The sequence below is a fragment of the Lepisma saccharinum genome, chromosome 14 (genome assembly GCF_977018435.1).
Source record: "Lepisma saccharinum chromosome 14, izLepSacc3.1, whole genome shotgun sequence".
Taxonomy (NCBI): Eukaryota; Metazoa; Arthropoda; class Insecta; order Zygentoma; family Lepismatidae; genus Lepisma; species Lepisma saccharinum.
In genome coordinates this window covers 53,757,725-53,778,244 of record NC_139242.1, presented here as the reverse complement: position 1 = coordinate 53,778,244, position 20,520 = coordinate 53,757,725, and the positions used below count along the sequence as shown (strand labels likewise).

Sequence of the window (20,520 nt, the reverse complement as noted above, 5' to 3'; positions counted from 1 at the left end):
TACTTGAAAGGCAAGTGATTCATGAGTTTCTGACCAAAGAAAACCATCCTCGCCACCCAGAAGAACAAGATGTCGTGGCCTGTCTCTAAGAGTGTGCCTGGGTAAAAGACCTTCAGCTCTTCTGTCTGGAATAGAAGGAAAGTGCACATTACGTTTTATGCTAGTACATGACAGTTGCATACACAAGCATTACAACAATGGAAGGTTGAGAGGCACAAATTATTTTTTTCAAGAATTTCCTTTGACACAAGGACAAATTACTATCCTCCTGATGTCAAACAATTTGCAAATGTCTATACTATTCACATATTCTGCTTGTGTTTATTTGTTAGATTATCTTTTCTACAATTTTTGGCTAATCGCAACAATGAGAATGAGTCTCGACTAGATGAAACTGATGTGACATTCACAAAGAATACCCATGCCTAGGTTAGGACATGAACCCGAAATTTTGATGGCAAGATCGCAAATTAGCCACTTAAATGGTAAAACACATGTATGCCTGGTATAAAACAGGGTACAATTGTACACAAGCTTGAGTTGCCTTTGAAGCATTATTATCAGGATAGTTAATGAAAGATGAATGGGAAGTAGGTCCACTATACAGTCAGATAAGCTAACCAGGATTAGAACTAAATTTGAAGTGGATCTGAACCACTGTAAATACCCGGTGGAGGCACATAGCGGTTCGGATCCCACTTAAACTGTAGGTCCAGTCCCGATGAGCCATACTGTGCATAAAATGGACTTACAACACCAACTCAATCAATCAATGAACCACTGTACAATATATTCTCCACCTGTAAACAAACCTTTTTCGTTTACAAGGAGACATTAGCCATTGCACAATCTTGTGGAGACCAACGTGACAGATACGAAAAAAAGCAGCATTGTGGTCAAGAAGCTCACCACCATTTTCGATAAATTTTCGAACACAAAACATACAACTGCACATATTTGTTGCCTTTTAAATTCACAAAGTTCCACGAAATAAAACACCTGAGGTTACTTTCAAATGAAACAAGAATAAAATCAACATGGTATACAAGTAACTTTGAGATAAACAGTAGCCTACCTCATCAGGCCATCCAAACACCGAAAATGGGAACAGGGCAGATGAGAACCAAGTGTCCAGCACATCCGCATCTTGCCGTAAGGTTATTTTTGACTTGGGAACGCCAAACCTTTTGGCGGCTTTCTCCAGAGCTTCGTCCTCAGTACGTCCACTCACCCAGTACTCATTGTCAATTTCCTGCAAGAAAATCAATTCAATGTTCAGTGACATACACACACATCTATGCAAAATTTTGTCATTATACCAAAAATGCAAGGAACCTTTCAAATGAACACGATTCTATTCTACTACTAATATTTTACATGAAGTATAAAAAGGAATATTACCATGCGTTAAAAATAATATGGAAAAAATATAAATTTACATCAGAAAAAAAAAATTGTAAGATTTTCAAAATTGCTCTTGAGCATGGCTCTATCTTATTCAAAGGCAGATGTGACAACTCATTGATTCGTAAGAAACTAATAAGTATCAAAATAAATATAGTAAAAGCCACTTGAAATATCACCTAAGGGGAGGGCAATTAACACCCAGTTAGGCCAGCCACACACCGGATCCGACAGGACACGACAAGTCACAAAGCGACACGAAGCAACACAACACGATGAGTCACAAAGCAACACGACGAGTCATTTTGTTAGTTAGCTACAATCTGATAGCAGATTTCATCCATGTACTCAATAGGTCTCGGTCTGTATTTTATAATTAGGAAGCGGGTTAATGGTATATAGCAGTTTACAGCTGAATCAATGCATTGTGTACGCTATGTGTAGAATTAATGTATCATTTTATATGCTGTGAATCAAATCAGTTTGTATTCCCTTAAATGTATTGCTTACGTCACTAACATGACCTTTACACTTTGAACTGTGCCAGTGGCACATTCTTCCATGTTATCTGGTTTACCTCCAGTAAACCAACTTTTTAAATATATTGCTGGAAAATCCGAAGTTGTCCCATTCTGTTATTGTTTTATTTCTATGAAATAAATATACACAATAAATAAGAATTGTTGCGGTAAACCGGGTCAAATTTTCGGATATGCCACTGATCTGCACAATTTCTGATAACACACACACACTATTAGGCCTACAGACATACAAATCACCCTAAACATTATTCTCCCGTTAAATAAAGGAATTATTGGTAGTTAGAGGTTAGAAATACATGTAATCAGAATTATCAAACATCTATGTTCACAAATTCTTAAATGTCGTACCTCGCACAGTATGAACACGAACATTTTATGCACCAACATTAATCAAGTCATCCAGATTTTCTCGTCTCTGCAATCTTCTGTGTCAGAATACAATCACGTTTAATTTGCAATTAAATGGCCACTATGATACTGTACCCCAGTTCGAAAATTTTGGCTTGAAGTTTGTGATCTGTAATTAGATGTCTGTGACTGAATTGAATGGATTCATGCATGCACAGATTGTTTTATCGCAAGCTGCTCCTTGCGATACTAAATTTACCAGACATTCGCAAACTGTCACAAAGTGACTCTAATCAAATGTTTCGTCCGGTGTGTGGCTGTCCATAACAGCCCCATGTTAAACGTTCCACTAGTCAGTTTGCAACAAAAATGACTCGTCGCAATGCGTCAGATCCGGTGTGCGGCTACAAAATGCATTTATACTGGATATGTATATGACTACAGAGGAGCATTACTACTCTGTCTGAGAATCTAGATTCAAATCCTGGGTAAGTCATGAATGTTCAGTTATGCTTGCGCATATATTGCATGAATTTGCCATTCATTCTCATGACCAGTGCAGTAAAACAAATAAAAAGACAACACTCTACTACACTGCTCACATCACACACACAAAACAGAAATACCAGGATTCTAAAATTCTTTTACAATCAATAAAATAAAAATTTTCAATTTTTTTCAGATAAGTGTGTTAAACAGCATCTTCTCAAAAAAAAAAATCTGAATGTGAGTGACCTTACTAGAAAAAAAAAGGCATATCTGGTGCAGCAGCATATAAGCTATTTGCCCCTTCAGGCAAGTGAAACACTCATCAAATACATCTCTTGAGTTGTCATTAAAACTTGTTGCTCATAAACATAATTGGCATATAATGCTTTATAAGCTTTGACAAACATATTCGAAAATAAGAAACTGTAACTGGCATAAAACAAGCACGTAATGATACTTTACATGGTAACAAAGCAACATATGAGCAGGACAAATATAACATTAATAAAAGCAAGATTCATGGTCTACACTCCCACTAAATCAAATAGCACATGAACATGAGGTTGACAATAATGTTGTTTCACAATTAGTTGTACTTTTTTAAATAAAAAAACTACATTAACAAATACTTTTTTTTTAAGAATCAGTACTTTTAAACAAGTAATTATTATTTACAAACGTGCATTCACAAAGTGAATTTCTACTCTAAAAAGAATCTCTAGTCTGAAACATTAACTACATTTTAAAGTAACATGCATGCACTCAATCAAAGAATTCAGGAAATGAAGGGGAAAATAAAACTTTGTAGACCTCTCTCATTAAACAGAATTATCATTACATTTCTGGATGCAAGAAAAATATTTTTGTATTGTAGAAGAGATTCTATTGGTCAGCTCTTGGCAATTGGGAAACCTATCATAAACTAGTCTGGCTCTTATCCGAGTGAGAATTTCTTCATCATTCACCACTAGAAAAACATTTCAAAAAGCAAGAGTAGTTATTATATCTAACTTCGTATGGTATATTTGGATTAACATTCACTGTGCATATGTCCAAACTATTGTCTAATTTAAATGTTTAAATAATGTTTATTATGTCAGTGCCAAAAGGAACTTGCACCCAAGAACATAGAATTGTTTAATTCTCTTTATACACTGACAGGATATTTGAGTCTGGATTGAGTTTCTAAGTACAGAATTATGCCTCCAATGGGGTCCAACCTGGAAGCATTTTATCACCAATGTGATGGTAATCTTCTCTATGGCTGGGCAAATACCAGCACAGATACTCTCACTGAATCTTGAAAACTACAACTATTCAAACTACTGAAGAATATTTCTAAATTTTAGTATATAAATTAGAGATGGGACCGATTAATCGGCACTCTATTGGTATTGGCCAATATAGGCATATCGGTGTATCGGTTTATCAGTAAAATTACCGATTATTTTACCAATCCGATATATCGATAAATATCTTATAATTTAGTGCGAAATTCTGCCATTTTGTTGTAACTGTTATGGATAATCTCCATGCCCTACTTTCTAAAAAAGTAAATGTTTAAATATTCAACTTCTTTTGCACTGAAGTCACCTTGAAACACACATTTATTAAGGAGATCAATGAACATTTCAGGTTCTCAGGTTCTTCTAATTTTATATCGGATCAGTAGAATATCGGTTATCAGTATCGGTAAATATCGGTACTTTATCGGCCCATCCTTAATTTAAATTTCGACTGCAACTATATCGTAGCAATTTACGTGAGTTTTTGCTTCATTTCTTCCCAGCATTGTGATAATAATGATTATGATGCATAATAAAAATTATGCATTTTGCATAAATTCCAGGATATTCAGACTTTGCGAAACTGTTGCATGGAATTTTGCAGAATCCACGAGACAATTTGACTTGAATAGTATCGGTTGGTATAGGTGATTATATCCCAGCCAATACTTTCCAATTGTATACCACTGGTATTAACTGATACCGATACAGGTATTAGCTAAGCCAAAACCTTCTCTCTAGTTCTTAGAATTGTTGCTATTACAACTTGTTTTACTGTACTGTAAAAATTGAGGCATGGACATGGCTCGTTGGTTAATCAAGGCCATATTATCACCCTACACAATTAATTAATGGCATTATATTGTCTTGCATTGAGTATTATGCAAGTACAAAAGTACAACTTTTTCTGTGGAAATATGACAGAAGGGGAACAAGCTATAGCAGCACTACTGGCTTATCTACTTATATCAAACTAAACTTCAAAACAATAACTGTTCTTATATAATAAAATGAAAAAAGATTATTAATACGTATGTTCAGATACTGCACCAATATAGATTATTTTACTTAGAAAACTCAAAATTTAAACATACTTTCTACTACACAGTCTACAAATTCCTCACTCATAAAAAAAGTTTTTAGCAGTAAAAATGGAACATGTTACTACAGATAACTATACTAATATCTAATGAGGCAAGTATTTAGGCAATAGTACATACCAGACTTTAATTTTACAAAAGAAAAAAAGGAACAGGAAGTACAAATAAAAGCAGCAGGAGGGGAGCCTAAAAATGCTACAAAAAATTCAGAGTGAAATTAAACAGAAAACACTGAAATAATTCTTGAAAGAATATAAGTAACACTACACTAAATTGATCTACATGCAGCAAGCACAAATTAATAGCACATTCCAACATGCTTTACATTAGCAGCATTTTACAACTTTTGTTGTGACTATAGCCATACCTGTACGGGCTTACTTGTAACCCCTTGTGACGGCCTCATCTGGTAGAATGGAAAAAAACAAATATCACATAAAAATATCCCTCATCATTAATAACATTCATTGCTAATAGCATTTGGTTGTTATTTCATTAAAATTCATACTGGAAGATAGTTACAGATTTTAATAATTTTTATATAATTCAACTCAAGGAGATTTGAATTTAAGAACCTGTTATGCAGAAATTCGCACTACTTATAATAATGATAAAATCCAGTTTTCCAAAATAAAATAAAATAAAAATAAGGGGTTCTGAAATTGTTTTGAAAGGATGTTTACAGGGAAGAATGGAATTTGTTATAGCTACCTAGGAATTACAATTTCTCAAGCTGAAAGTAAGATTATGTTGCAAGTCATGAGAAATAAAAGAAATTTATCCTCATTTAAATTTAATAAAGAATCAATGTCCGATTTGCACACTTTCTAATTATATCTTTCTGTCCCAATGAAGCAAAATGTTACACAGTTTTCCCAGATTATACATTTTCCTGTCTTATAAGTTCTTTAACCAGAGTCCACTGAAAAATGTATAATCAAGGATCTAATAACTATCTTCCTTGTTACTTATAATATTATTGTTAGCATCTGACTGTCAGATGTTTGTATCATGCAGAAATGCTCCAAATTTTATTACTTTTGATAAACAGCAGTCATTAATCCTTTTACAATATGTAAAGCATCCCAAGTCAGTATTGTATCTACACCACTAAAATGGATTACACCAAATATTGTAGCACTCATAATAACTGAACCATTCATATTTCTAAAAATACCATAGTTACTTAGGAAACCTATATATTATAGCATAAAATGAGCGTAGGTAACTTAAATATACAAAAACATACTATCTCATGCAATGCAGACATTAAAGTGATGGGAAACATAATAAGCTGAACCAACTTTTCCAAGGAAATGCATATATATAATACATGCATTTTTACCACTAAAACAAATCCCTCCAAACTATAAAATAAATATGTTACGTATGAAGAAAAATATGCAGTATTAGGTACAAATGGAAGACTGATAACCATTCAACAATATTATACATTTTCTTGTTTCAAAATCAGAATGCCTCTTAATCAAAGAAAATATGGCATTCTATCAATAATCAGAAAATAAAACACATGTAATCCTGTAATTTATGGTATCACAATTTTTGATTATGTTCCAAAATTCAGGAAGAAACCAAGCTGTTAATTGTGTAGGCAAATCCAAGACAGTTAATGTAATACTACAGGACCACAATGAATCCATTACACTCCTCTGTGAAGAGGGACTCGTAATGCCAACGCACACACACTTGTTCAAACTAAACCATCAATTTCAAACATATGTACAATTAGAATACCATCATGCAAAATATTAACATGCTGCTGTGTTAACAATATAGTTAATGTATACCTTACACCATGAGGTTAACATAACATGATACGTCTTTATTCACAATAACTTTACTAGATCAAGTAGTTACCAAACATAACGGTAACGTGTGATAATAAAAAAAAAACCTTCTCATACCAGGTGCTGGCAACATTACTTAGTTTGAACACAATACATAGCACAAAATACTTTGATAAGATGATGCTAAAACTGATCACACTTTTGACTCCTTCCTGGATTCATCATTAGGGAAATGATGTGTCTTTGTATTGTGCTATTTTTATTGTCATGGTCAAACAAATGATGACTGGTCAATTAAATCAAAAGTATGTGTATCACAAGTCCTGTGAATTAAAAAAAAAAAATGTTACTGCTAATTCAACAACACATCTGTAATATTCCACAGAATTCTGCCATTGCTGGAATAAAAGTATGAAGTAAGAGAACAGATTGGGCATGAAGTCGAATGTTCATATAAGTTAATTTGAAGATCTACTTCCGACAGAAATAAAAGAAAATTACACTTACAGAGGTTGCCTGGAAAGCTGAATCATCAATGGTTACAAAGTAGGCTGGTATCCTGTGACCCCACCAAAGTTGACGAGAAATGCACCAGTCCCTGAAAAAAGATGAAACACGATTTCATGGTGCACTGTGGTAAACATGGTGAAAATATTCTATTAATATCTCCCATGTTTCCACATTCCTCTCATCGTTCTAATTAATTTGAGAGATTCGCTGCTTTCCATAACATAAGTTGAACCCAACAGGAAAGTAGGTTCATATTCAAAGAAAGCCATGCAATTCTTCGGCGGAAACTGGCACTACACTTCAACACAGGATGGACACATCTCAACTTGGAGCATGTACTCCAAAATATCCCAAAGAAGAGGAGCATAGATTCACAGCAAAACACTCAAACCAATAGGCACAAACCACAATCCATTGAGCAGAACCGGACAGTAGACAACACAACAAGACGTTACACATTTCCCCACCATAACCTAAGGTAATGAAGGCAGTGGACCTTCGAAATTAGAGCCACAAGAACGGGAGAGGAACGAGAGAAAAATCACTGAACTTCTTCCAAACAATAAATGAACAGTAAAGTACACAAAAAGTTCAACAAGTACTCACACTTAGCTCTGTGTAGTTTCTTAGTGGTAGGCTTACCATACGTCCAGGATTAGGCCAGGCAGTCCTGTTTTTTTTAGTGCTGTCTGGGGTGATGTCTGGGATTGCAAAATGTCTGGGGTTTTGAGAATCTGAACATGACGTATACCGGTACTGAATATTCACGACCAATTTTTAAGGTGTTTCAGAAGACTGATATTTCATGTACGTACCACATTACTAAAATGGTTGAGTTTGCTATGTCTTTGCTGGAACATCTGCTCCAGTTGAGAGAGTATTTTCAATTATGGGAAATATTTGGTCTGCAGAAAGAGGTAGACTTCTAGTATCCTCTGTTAAACATCTGCTGAATGTTAAAATTAATTCAGAACTTTCATGTTGTGAATTTTGTATGTTATTAAAACAAACAAGCCATTTCTGAAAAAAAGTCATGTCTAGTGAAAAGTTCAACTGAGTCAACTAACAGATAATGCTACCTAGAACAGAGAGGCTTCCTAAACATCAGAAAATGTGTTATTCAATTAAACATTTGAAAATTAATTGATTGATTTTAGAAAATAAAGTTAATATTTTTTCTTGTTCAATTTATGATTTAATGTTCCAATAAAATGTTAAGGCTTTTAAGTAATTTCAATTTTTTTTTGTAAAAAAAAACAACTGAAATTCAGCAGTAACGAGTTGATCGCGAATATGTCCTGGGTTGGACCCAAAAAAATATGGTAAGCCTACTTAGTGATAAGTTTGTATTAATCACAAAGCACAAAGATAAACAATGCTTTTAATATTGGATAGTAACAGTGGTCACCAAAACTAACAGTACTACCAAAAAAAGGCGCACAGATACTGCAATTTGATTTTTATGGATTGTTCAGAAAATAATTTACACAATAAATTTCAATCAAAATTCCTCAGGCAAATGATTCCAAACACCACGATGCTACCATCAGGTTATCCTAACTCTATGAATTCTTAACCTTCCTTCCTTGCAGGATATGGAAACGGGCTCAGTGGTTAGCATTTCAGGTTATGATAAAACCATTATTTTCGATTCCTTGCACTTGCTTGCTGAGTTTGCATGGGCTACATATGCATCTGTACAGAGTGGTACACTGAAGCAATAGAAACCTTTCAACCCTCTGAACTTATGCTAAACAACATCACAGTGCAATTTTCCTGCAAGTGTTTCTACTTCAAATTAGCCATTTTGTACAATGTTACTTTTGCACTGAAAATCACAACAAAACAGCTCAAAAATATTTTTAAGCTATTGTTTCATATTTAGCAGGTTCTTTTTAAACCCTCCTCCTATTTTCGAAGACAATAAATTAATAAGAGAAAGGAACAATGAAACACTCATGCCTTAACCAGAATTTTAAACTACAGACTAAAAAAAGAGCCATTAAAAGTACTCACCTAATGTTCTCCATCCAGTAGTACCATGTCTTATTAAAATGTTCAGGAATTATTTTCAACTCTCCAGATCTTACAGCAGCCATTGCCTTCTCTGCCATTTCTGCACTTCTCACATACCTACAAAGAGCAATGAAGTTAAGGAAACTGCACATTGTTCTTTACTGGTCACAAACTGCAGATTAGTATGGTGCCAATCACAAAACTATGAACTGTGACCCTGAAATAATTTCTTGTCTCTATTTCTTCACTGAATTCAATGACTTTGGCCATTAATAAATTTCTGGAATTTCCTGTATTGAGTGAATTAGCTATCACAAGTATGGACAAGGCTTTAGAATGCAGAAAACCCAATTTAATGTACTTTAATATAGTTTTCATGTTAGGCTGTGCCAATGCTACCTTCAACCTATACCATTGATGATACTCTTATCAATTTCCACCAATACAGATACTTGATAATTGAAACTATTCCAAGTGGTTCAGAATCTTTATAAATTTATAATATAAATTTTCCACTGGAATTAGATCATAGAGTATTGATTTAAAATATTCACAATTTCACATAATACAATCAATAATCACAAAATCCATCGCTTTTGCATAATTTCTAGGATATTTAAACTCCAGACTCAGAAAAAGTATCAGCCAATATCAGCGATTAAATAGCAACCCATATTTTCTGATACCAATGCCAGCAGCTTGGCCCTGATTATAATGTTCCAAGTTAGTGTTGCATGACTTTTGAAACACACTGTAGTTTTGTATTTGTACTGCATTTGGCAACATGAGAATTGGTAGTGAAAGGGATGTATCCCTTAAAAAATAATAAAATCCCTATTATGTTGGGCAATTGGCACTAACTCAGACCTAGTGATACGGGTGACACAAACAACACTAAAAAGTAAAGTGCTCCCCTGTGCTTAGCAACATGCCATGAGGGCGTATACGGAGTGTAGAGTTAGGACCCCACACTTTCCTGACAAGGCCGAAGTGATCAGCACCATGCCTCTGGCTGCCTCTACCCCCAAGACTTTCCTCCAGGTACCCACTTTAAATGATGCTGGGTGGGTGCCAGTTTGAACAAGTGGAAAAAATTCTGGTTCTTCCCCCCCACCAGGGATCGAACTCAGATCTCCGCATGGTAGTCAGATGCCCTAATGACTCAGCTACCACGGCTACAGACAAAGCAAAACTTAGAAATATTTGAATATTTACCACTGAGGCTTTATGAGTGGTTCCACAACATCCTTCGACCTACTGCACATAGGCACAACCATAGGATTATCCTTGGTATCACGATACAGTCCCTTCTCCTTCAAAGCCTCCAAAACAGCTTTGCGTGCTTCGAACCTCTTCATCCCCTGAAATAAGACAGGAAAAGTTGACACTAAAATCCCAGATGAACAAACAGACCTCTTATCTGAAGAACCAATCTTCTTCAGAACAGCTTTGTTCTTCAGTAATTGTTCATAAAACTCCCCGCAACTCTCGGTAAAATTTACTGGCACCAGCAAGAGAGACTTCATTGTTGATACATGCAAGGACGATTTTTCATCAGTCCACATATTGTTCACGATTGAAAAAGCACGCTCAATGGGGGTGGATGTTCCAGGCACACACAACACCATTTCCACAGCTTTTAATAGGACGTCATACTTTATGTGGTTTGCTTCCAACTTACTCAACACCTGTACCCATTTATCTGAAATACAAACATTATCTTCCCAGCTCTTTTGGAGTTGTATTATGATTTCTCTCGCACACTGCCACTGATCAAACAGTTTTGTTTTGTCTTCTAAAGCAGCAAATATATGAACATTTACTAATTTCTCAGGAATTGTTGACACTATTTTGGATATCACACCAACTAGGTGTACTCTGCAGCAGAACCCACTGAAAATTCTCCGCTCCACCATGACTAGTTTTCCATTCTTCAAGGTATTCCAAGCAGGTTTTGTAAACAAATATCAACAGTGGCTAGAAATTCTTCACTTTTAATACCACCAGAATCTTCTAAAGAGTGCAAATGGGTTCTAACCCGAGTAGTGACAAATTTTCTTCTTGTCTTCCCATCAGTTTCTTCTTTAATAAAGAAATGTGACATGAAGACTCTGTGGCTGATATGTCATCCCTCTTTATCATAAGTATTGTCTCTTCAAACATGTGACATTGATCAATCACAAACATTAGATACAGTTCAAAAGTAGGGTCACAAAATAGTTTTTCTAAAATAAGGGGAGGCTTCTCTTGTGAAAGAAAGTAGGAATGCAGTCCTGCAAAAATATTTAAAATTCTTTTCGGTGCTGGTCCTAATGTCAAGAAACGGCTATTTCCATGTTCCAGAAGTTTTGCATATTCCACACCAATAAAACTGCAAAAATCTTTAAGTTGTTCTACACGAACTGTGTACACATGAAAATATTTGCACTATTTCACAGCAAAACTTTCAATATCGTAAGGAAGACAGTCCACGGTTTGCAAACAATTGTGAACGATATGTGCGCCACAACCTATTCCAATTAGTTCCTTGCCGATTTGAGACTGAAACCTTTGCCACACTGTTTTTTCCATACCTATTTACACCGCCGAAGTTTGTATTAGTGTTATCGGCTCAAAGTCCCACAACTTTATCTTGAAAATTATATGTTTCGATTACCTTCGTGAACAGAAGGCATTGCAGTTCAGAACATTCACCCGGCAGTGATGCAAATTCAGTCGCAGGAAGGAAATATCTTATTAACACAGGGAAGAGATTTATTGATAGAAGCGTCAATACTTAGCGTACAACTTGAGCAAGATCCCAAATTATTCCTCACATCCTCCATAGATAATGGTGCCAACATGTTACACACAATCGCTTCACTCTTAGTGCAAGCCGCAGAATATTTCGGTTCGTAAAGCTTCTTTATTAACTTCGATGTGCAGTAATTTGATCGAAAGCTATGTCCATGTTTCACACTATGATATGCAAAAACTCCTTCACTAGCAGAAACTTCCTCGTCTTGCACTTTCTAAAAGAGTGATGCGACACTAGAGGTACTACATTTTGCTTTTTCAGCCTCTTTGTGTTTCTTTGAAACAACGTGTTGGTTAATGTCACTTCTTCCGCCGTGAGAGACTGAAAAACGTACACCACATACCTGACACGCAACACGAGAATTATCTTTTGAGTTTGAGTCTAAACGAAGAAATTTGAATTCTTCTTGCAGGTCCGAATTGAAACTGCATGATTGCTTCTTGGCCATGCTTATTCTCACGGAACATGCATAAAACAAAACCAGCCACGGTGCGAGCTAACTTCACAATGCAAACTACTCGACGAAAATTATTCCTTCCTTCTTTGGTTGAGGCTTACGGCCGATCTACGACAATGAAGAGAACATTTAGATTGTTGTGAAGTGCTTATAAAACAGTCAGTTGTGTTGTCACAGTGCAGTGTTGCAATACTGCTATTGCATCACTATTTTAGTTGAAATATCTCCCAAATTTAGAATTGGGTTTCACATTGACTTTTAGACTGTTATTAAATGGGACAAATAGCACTTTTTAAATAAAACGAACGGGACAGCTGGGACACACCTCGAAAACGGGACGTATGGTCACCCTACATTACAGTCAAACCCCGATTTTACGTTTTTCAGGGGCCGTAAATAAAAAAACGTAAAATGCAGGAAAGCATATGGGAGGGGTAACACTCAAGTGTCAGTAAGAAATGACTACACAATCGACTTTTTAGGGGTATATTATGTCAAAAATTGTTTAACAACACGATAGAAAAACGAAGTATGATTATGAATTTCTAAGGAAGAAAGCAAGACCTGCGTGAAAGTCAATGATGGATTAACGTGACCCCCTTTCGTAGGGTAGGGACAGTGGATGACTGCATCTAACTGCCACCTATTGGGTTCAGTTTATGCATCCGATTGTGCGGGATCTCCATTTACTCTGTAAACTGGTAATTAGTTGCTAGTTTTTGAAGTCCCGGGTAATTTGAGAAGTAGGTAATCATTTACAGCTGGACGTCAAGCATCTTTATATACTGCAATCAAAGTGTCTTGAAGACATGCAGAATGGTTCAGATTCCACTTAGAGCTGCATATGTATCGTCCCGACCAGCCTAACAGCACGAAGTGAACAGAACAAGCTTTGTCAAAATTATGCATTTTTAAACATCACAAGAATTTATCAGTGACGCACACAGGATTTTCGAAAGGGGAGATGGGGTTACGTATACCTTATACAGTAGTCAGCTCTCACTTTGCCATCTTTTCCTACCTATGACATTCTCTTTTTTCTTTTTTCCAGAAATACTGGCCAAGAGGGGGGGTTATAACCTCATCACCCCCCCCCCCTTGGGCACGCCACTGAGTGTTATTTACATCCATATTAATCGACGATTTATTATTGGATTTAGAAGTCTTGTGGAGGGCAAACACCCCTTTCACCAATACTTTCCCTGTAAATAACGAGTTTCCTTTTTTTTTTGTCTTCCCGTCAACATTTTAATATTGCGTGATTTATTTTCAGCCCCTGAATGTTTCCGAAGAAAACGCCAATTATATCATTCTTAGCATCATGTGCATTTCCTTCCTGCATGTGCACTGTGTGTTCAAGGAGTTTATCAGAAGGCAGAACAAGGAAAAAAATTGTTTTGTTTTTTTTGTTTTTTTTAACTTTCGCATTGTGTCTGCTGCTCATGTTTCCTAATCGTCAAAGCAAAACAACCTTCTGAAAACGAGATTCAAAACACTTCTGCATTCCTTCCCTTCAGGCTGAATGAGTCAGCTCTGGAGCCAGGAGACAAAACATTAGCCCCGGTTGCCAGCTGTCCCACCAACCGGTTTGTAATGGCAGGAGGGGAAGGGGAGAAGAACAGATGGTGGAGCAGCATGCCATCTTACCAGAAGTGTGGTCATTCCTGCCTGGCCAAGTCGCAGAAAGGAAAGGGAGGGGGGAGGAAGGATCACTGCTTGATACTCTCCCATGTTGTCATGTCAATGCTTCAGACATAGGAGCAAGATTTCCGATGCAGGGCATTCAAGAATGAGAAACCGGCTCAAGTCCTTTTTTTCTTTTTACTTGCAGTACGCTATGTTCCTTGAATGTGCGTATTCAGGTTGAAGTGCAACTGTGTAATTTTAGACGTCACAGGAAAAGAGACGGGAGATCGCTTTTCGCCTTTATGTTAATTGGTTAAGATGTCTCGCGTAAGGGGGCTCACTTCCACATGAGCAAGAAAATCGGGGCAATACTTGGCACTTTTCAGTAATTACAAGACTAGTGATGATACCATAGGGGGCACGAGAAAGCACCCCCCCCCCTTTCAAATGAGAAAAGGCGAAGATAAAGTTCCCCATGCCGTGATGTATATATAGGGGATGTGAGAGATCATGTGATCAGAACCATGCTCCGGCCATCTTTACCTCACATACTCTTCGATCTCTGCCAATTTGGAGGTGACGTGAACAGCACCATGCTTGGGCAGCTTTTACCCCTAAGGTTGCCCCAGGGACAAATTTATTTTATGCTGGGTGAGCTCCAGAGCCACTTTATGTGGTAGCTTAGATCAGCCACATTTTAATGGCATTTAGATGTGCACTATATTTGGCTGCTCTCAGAAAATATTGCCACACCCCTAGTTTATTCACTCATTTTTCCTGGCTCCATCACTTTACAACACACGAGTCACATAATCTGCATAAAAGAATCCATTCTCTGCCTCACGCAGAAAAATACGTGTGTCCGAACTTTGCCCCCCCCCCCCTGCCCCACTTCCCACAAACAATTGATTTGACAAGAATATTTCTCCATCAGTGAGTAAAATATTGCTCATCTATCTATAGAAAAAAGAATCAAGTTAGCTTCAGCTTCATTCTGATGATCAAATGACATTAGCATTCATGAAAAAACTTCATATTAAAAATAATTTACAGTGAAATATAGAGTAGAACCAATCATATTTCCTTTGGAATCTAAACGACTTCCCATTCAAGAAGTGCAGTTCTTATTCAGTATCAGATAGCGGAGGTTGGGAAACCCTTCTTATTTTTTCCTTTTCTATTCCAACGCTGCAGACAAGAAGAAAGGAAAAGTTTTCACAAACAAGCACCCTTGTCACTTTTCTTTTTCGTTCCCTTCAACTAGGAAGGATTCCGTAAATCTGTGTGGGCGCAAATGAATATAGAGTCCTGTTGTCAATTTGCCACTCGGAGTGGGGAGGGCAAACTTTCGTTTTCCAAATTCTAAGATAGGCACCATTAACAAGAATCAGTTTGGCAACAGTGCGCTTGTTGTCTGATCCTGAGGCAGAAGAATCAGCCCATTGTATCTTTAACGGGAATGCAAGAAGTGCCGTTTTCCCTTTCCTTCCTTTCCATCAAGAAAGGTGCGACAAATGCAAGCTGTGCCCTGCCTCCTCCCCCCACCTTTCACTGAACCATGCCTCTTTGCTCCCTCCTCTCACATGAAAGCCTAACATCTGGAAGTCCAAGGTCGCGTGGTGAATGAACCAGCTTCGAAAGCAAGAAAAATGAGGGATAACTCACGTGGTCAACAGAACAGGTTTCTGCCAAATTTTAAGACATCATCACAGCTCGGAAAACGTATAAAGCGGAAAATGGGTTAGAACGAACGTAAGATCGAGGTGAACGTCCTATTATTTAACATGGTCTTTTGCTGGGGCCTGACTGAATGAACGTATTAAGCAGGAAAACGTAATATTGGGGTTTCACTGTAATTACATTTGGAATTTTACATCAGACCTGTAGAATATCAGTTATCGGTATAGTAAATGTTATATTGGGATTGGTCAAAATTTCAATTTCGATAGTGTATTTACGTGTATAATGCACATGCATGTATCTCTATCATCCCTAAAAAATACGCTGCCTGAAATTTATCTTCCAAACTAATATCAAAGTTTTGTCTTTGAACTTTTTCAAATTATAGCTTTTATACTGCAACAATATCATATTGTACTGTAAATATAATGTTTGTACTTACTGTGAACTGACCACAATTTCCAGTAATATTTCCATCATCACCCATGATTGTAATAAATGGTAAGTTATGGCGAACACCAACTTCGTAATCATTGTGATCATGAGCTGGAGTAATTTTTACAGCACCTGAAAAAAAATAATCAAAATTATGCCACATTTGCTACCCCATTCATTTAACCTGTAAGAATGCATGAAGTTAAAAATTACCCAACCAATTTTGAACTATATTTTTTGATCACTTCTGACAAGTGTCTGGGGCCACTATTCTCAGTACCTTTCAAGTGAACCCTTCCAAGCGTCGGGACCTTGAATTCATTGATTGTTTCTTAGTTAGTTCCACTTGCAGGGCCATAGAAACACTGCCTCGGTAAATTTTATCCAACGCACTCTCGTATGTTTCAGATTGGTATTTCAACATGTATTTTTTTTCATATATATCTATTGTGTAACTGAATGCAAATGTTCAAAATTAATAAAATTAGGTTAATGAATGAAGGTATTACTATTTACATGCTTTAAAATAATTAAAATTCAGACTTAAGAAGTAAATTTTCTTCTGGGCATTTTATACCCAGCGTGCATCCTTATGTTGTGGCAGAGCAAGCTTATCTTACAGCCTTTTTCTTCCTTATCATTTCTCAACCTTATCTTTGCGTAATGAAATAGAAGCGTTCAAACTTAACAAAATTAAATTTATTAACAACGATATAATTATTTAAAGTTTTAAAAAATTAAAATTCCAACGTAAGGTGCAATTTTGATTGTACATATTTCTTAACAAGTGTGCATCCTTACGTCCTGCCAGGTTAATGAATTAAAAAAGAGCATATTAATTGGTACTTTATCAGGATTGGTTGATACAAATGTATAGTTAAAAATTGTGATCAGGTTCTTTTTAAATGCTTTGTAAAATACATTTCTAAAATAAATATTTTTTCCTAGAGGACAAAACTCACTTCAGCAACAGTCTTTTATTTGTATCAATTAGTGATGACAAAGGAGGAAATTAAATTATTTTGACAAAAGGAATGATACACATTGTATATAAAGATATCTGTTTGGCGGTTACGCGGAGATAGGTAATAACTCTGATAAACTTACTTTTCATTACATCCAGTACATGCCTGACAAAGCCACCAGACAGGTGCCAAAATTGATCGCGAAAGAAATTTACGTGGAAAAATGAAAAGTAAGTTTATCAAAGTTAAAAGGAATAATTCCAATGCTGATAATTCATTGATTCCAATAACATATCATTATATAATAGAATCACAACTGGATGCCTCTCTGATGTCATAGTAGTAATGCTGTTGCCTTGTAATCAAGTGGTCCTGGGTTTCATACCCAGTGGTGGCACAGGCACGTATCTAGGAATTCCTTTCGGGGGGGGGGGGGGGGCTCAACATCATTTTTTAAGGGGTATAGTAAGAACCTCACAATTGTGTGTTTAAGACCAGAGGTGGCAATTGGGTTCCAAACTGGGGGGGGGAGGGGGGTGCGGAGGGCGTTGCAAGGAAAGTTTACTTTCTCTTGGTAGCCAAGGCTTAACATTAAGAGGTCATAATGTTCAGGCAAAAAAATTAAAAAATGGGAGCAACTATCCCTTAAATCGTTGCCACTGTAAGGCTATCATTTTAATCAGAACGTGAAATCTGAACATATTTTACCACTCGACTCCTCTGTGCCGGAACCATCTCAGTATGTGGGTTTGTCCATTTCTTCTCATCAGGCATAAAATCATCTATGGTGTCTTTGAGTGTTTTTACGAAGCTGTTACACATGCACGGGATGGACATCCACTCGACAACGCGAGATTCAAATTGTGAGCTGCGAACTGGACGCAGACAGCTCTCGAATATTTCTCTCTGATTCGAGCCTGAACACCACTAACGGTCTTGTCCTCCCATTTTTTCAGCTCTTATAAAAGCCGAAACCCAACAAATTGTTCAGATTCAGGCCTTAGCAGTCACAAGTGTTCAAAAATGCCTGTCACAGCTTCCGCTGTCTTGTCATATATCGGCACGAAACAAAGGAAGTCTTCTCGAATACAGGTGGATCACGAAACAATTAATGCACAGTGAAAACCCTTCCGTTCCCAACACATCTAATGTTTCGTCTCCCAGTATGATGAAATGCTTACTCATTTATCTCTAGTGACGTGCCCAAGGGAGGTTTGGTGAGGTAATAACCCCATTTGACCCAGTATTCTTAAAATAAAAAAAAAATAAAAAAAAACGTCAAAGACAGGGAAAAAATGGCAAAATCAGGACTGACCACCAACAATAGTATGCGTAACCCCTCTCCCTTCCAAAAATCCTGGGCACGCCTCTCTTTATCTCGGACGCATTTTTTAAATTCAACTCACCAGAAGTTTTTATCATCGTATTGGAGATTGAAGTAAGATGCGTTCTTCCTGCAGGTTTGGATATGATCCTTAAGGGTGCTGTCGTCTGTCTGCCTTCACACCTAACCCTAATTTTCCATCCTTGTGACTTGGATTTTCAAGACTTAGGAAGGTTTCAGACCAAAAGGACACGCAATACATGTCGATTGGAACGGGCCAATCAACAGCAACGTTTCACACCGTAGCGACACAAAAGGCCGCACAAACCTAATCTTCAGGCGACACGGTGTGAAATCTCGAAGTAGTAGCTCTTGTTGACCACAGAAAAAAATTCTCCTCAACCGGTGGGAATGCTCCTCAGTTTTCTTCTCTCTCCTATAGTTTCTGTGCTTGTTCACTATACAGGCAACACCTTACGATTTGATATACACAGGACATGTACTATGTAGACATTTTAACGAAAAATCGGTTGAAGTCAAGGATGGCTAGGTGGCTCCGTTGGCAGAGCCCTGATTTGGGTCCTGGCAGAGCCTGCAATTACCGCCTAAAATGTCTACATATGCAACATCATCTTGCTTTCTCTTCTCGACATTCATAAAATTTTCGGTTGTCTCTTTATGGTAGTTAAGTGTTTGAATGTGTTTCGAACCCCGTAGGCTTAAACAAAAGTATTTTTTTATACCATGAAATTCTCGGACTGCATATACGAAATTTAGTTCTGGCAAAACTAAATCATCACTCAAAACTTTGCTTTTCAGTTGATCTATGCAGTTTATTTCTGTTTTAATAAACCACTCCAATATCCGGTACTGCTGAAATATTCACTTTAGAGAGAGACCTTTGATCTCTTCGGCCCTCGTACCGTGCTAGCCCTACACTGAGGCCCCGGAAGTTCCGCTGTCGTCAATGTCTTCATTTTCGAATCACTATATCTTATAAAGCAACCAGAGGACGCTGACTGATCTGATCATCAATCGACTGTGTGAATTGTCACACTTACCTCTGAAATCTCATTAACCGATTCTTTGTACAGATCAACCGAAAAATTGAATCCACGTATTTACATCCTCATTATATTCTAGAACATTCCGCAGATAAAACGATTCGTTAATATCGCCAGTAGTTGACTCCTTCTCTCATTCAAGAACGTACCCTCTCCCGCCTTCCAGAGATTAGAAATTACAACGAATCGCCCTACGTGTGGCGCTTCCTTGGTTGTGCAGCTTCCAAATGCTGACAAGTCTCTACATAGTGCTCCAGTGCGCTGCGACAACACCGAAAGTTCAAGAAAAGTGTACGTGCAATATTATCAACAACATTGTTATAGAACATTCTCCGTCTTGCCTCGATAATTGTCTATCTCCTTAAATCATCGTCACATTATTCAAAAAGCCAAAAACCTTATTTTATCTAGTGTAAAATTTAAAAAAATCATGGGGGGGGGGGGCTCGAGCCACCTCAACCCCAGCTTGGATACGTGCTATTGACAATAATAGGGTTATAGAACACTCTCCGTTTTGTCTCGATAATTATTTCTCTCAGATTTATAAATTTATTTTCTTCACATTATTCAAGACGCCAAAAATCTAATTTTATCTAGTGTAAATTGAAAAATTTCCTGAGGGAGGGGGGGGGCTCGAGCCATTAACAATAACAGGAGTATAAAATATGC

The 20,520-nt window shown here is 36.9% G+C and overlaps 1 protein-coding gene across 2 annotated transcripts in view; it reads right to left on the bottom strand.

The window, feature by feature from the left end:
- The window catches only part of ValRS (Valyl-tRNA synthetase), a 64,002-nt gene that overhangs the window by 19,000 nt on the left and 24,482 nt on the right, over positions 1-20,520 (bottom strand). Inside the window, exons 7-13 of one of the 2 annotated variants that reach the window (XM_083135608.1) lie at positions 16,506-16,630; positions 10,719-10,864; positions 9,504-9,620; positions 7,485-7,575; positions 5,537-5,575; positions 1,076-1,252; positions 4-125 (exon numbers count right to left, since the gene is read on the bottom strand). In XM_083135608.1, the coding sequence (XP_082991734.1) occupies positions 4-125; positions 1,076-1,252; positions 5,537-5,575; positions 7,485-7,575; positions 9,504-9,620; positions 10,719-10,864; positions 16,506-16,630 (817 nt within the window). The remainder of the gene's footprint in view (positions 1-3; positions 126-1,075; positions 1,253-5,536; positions 5,576-7,484; positions 7,576-9,503; positions 9,621-10,718; positions 10,865-16,505; positions 16,631-20,520) is intronic. The other variant, XM_083135609.1, reaches the window with a different exon arrangement.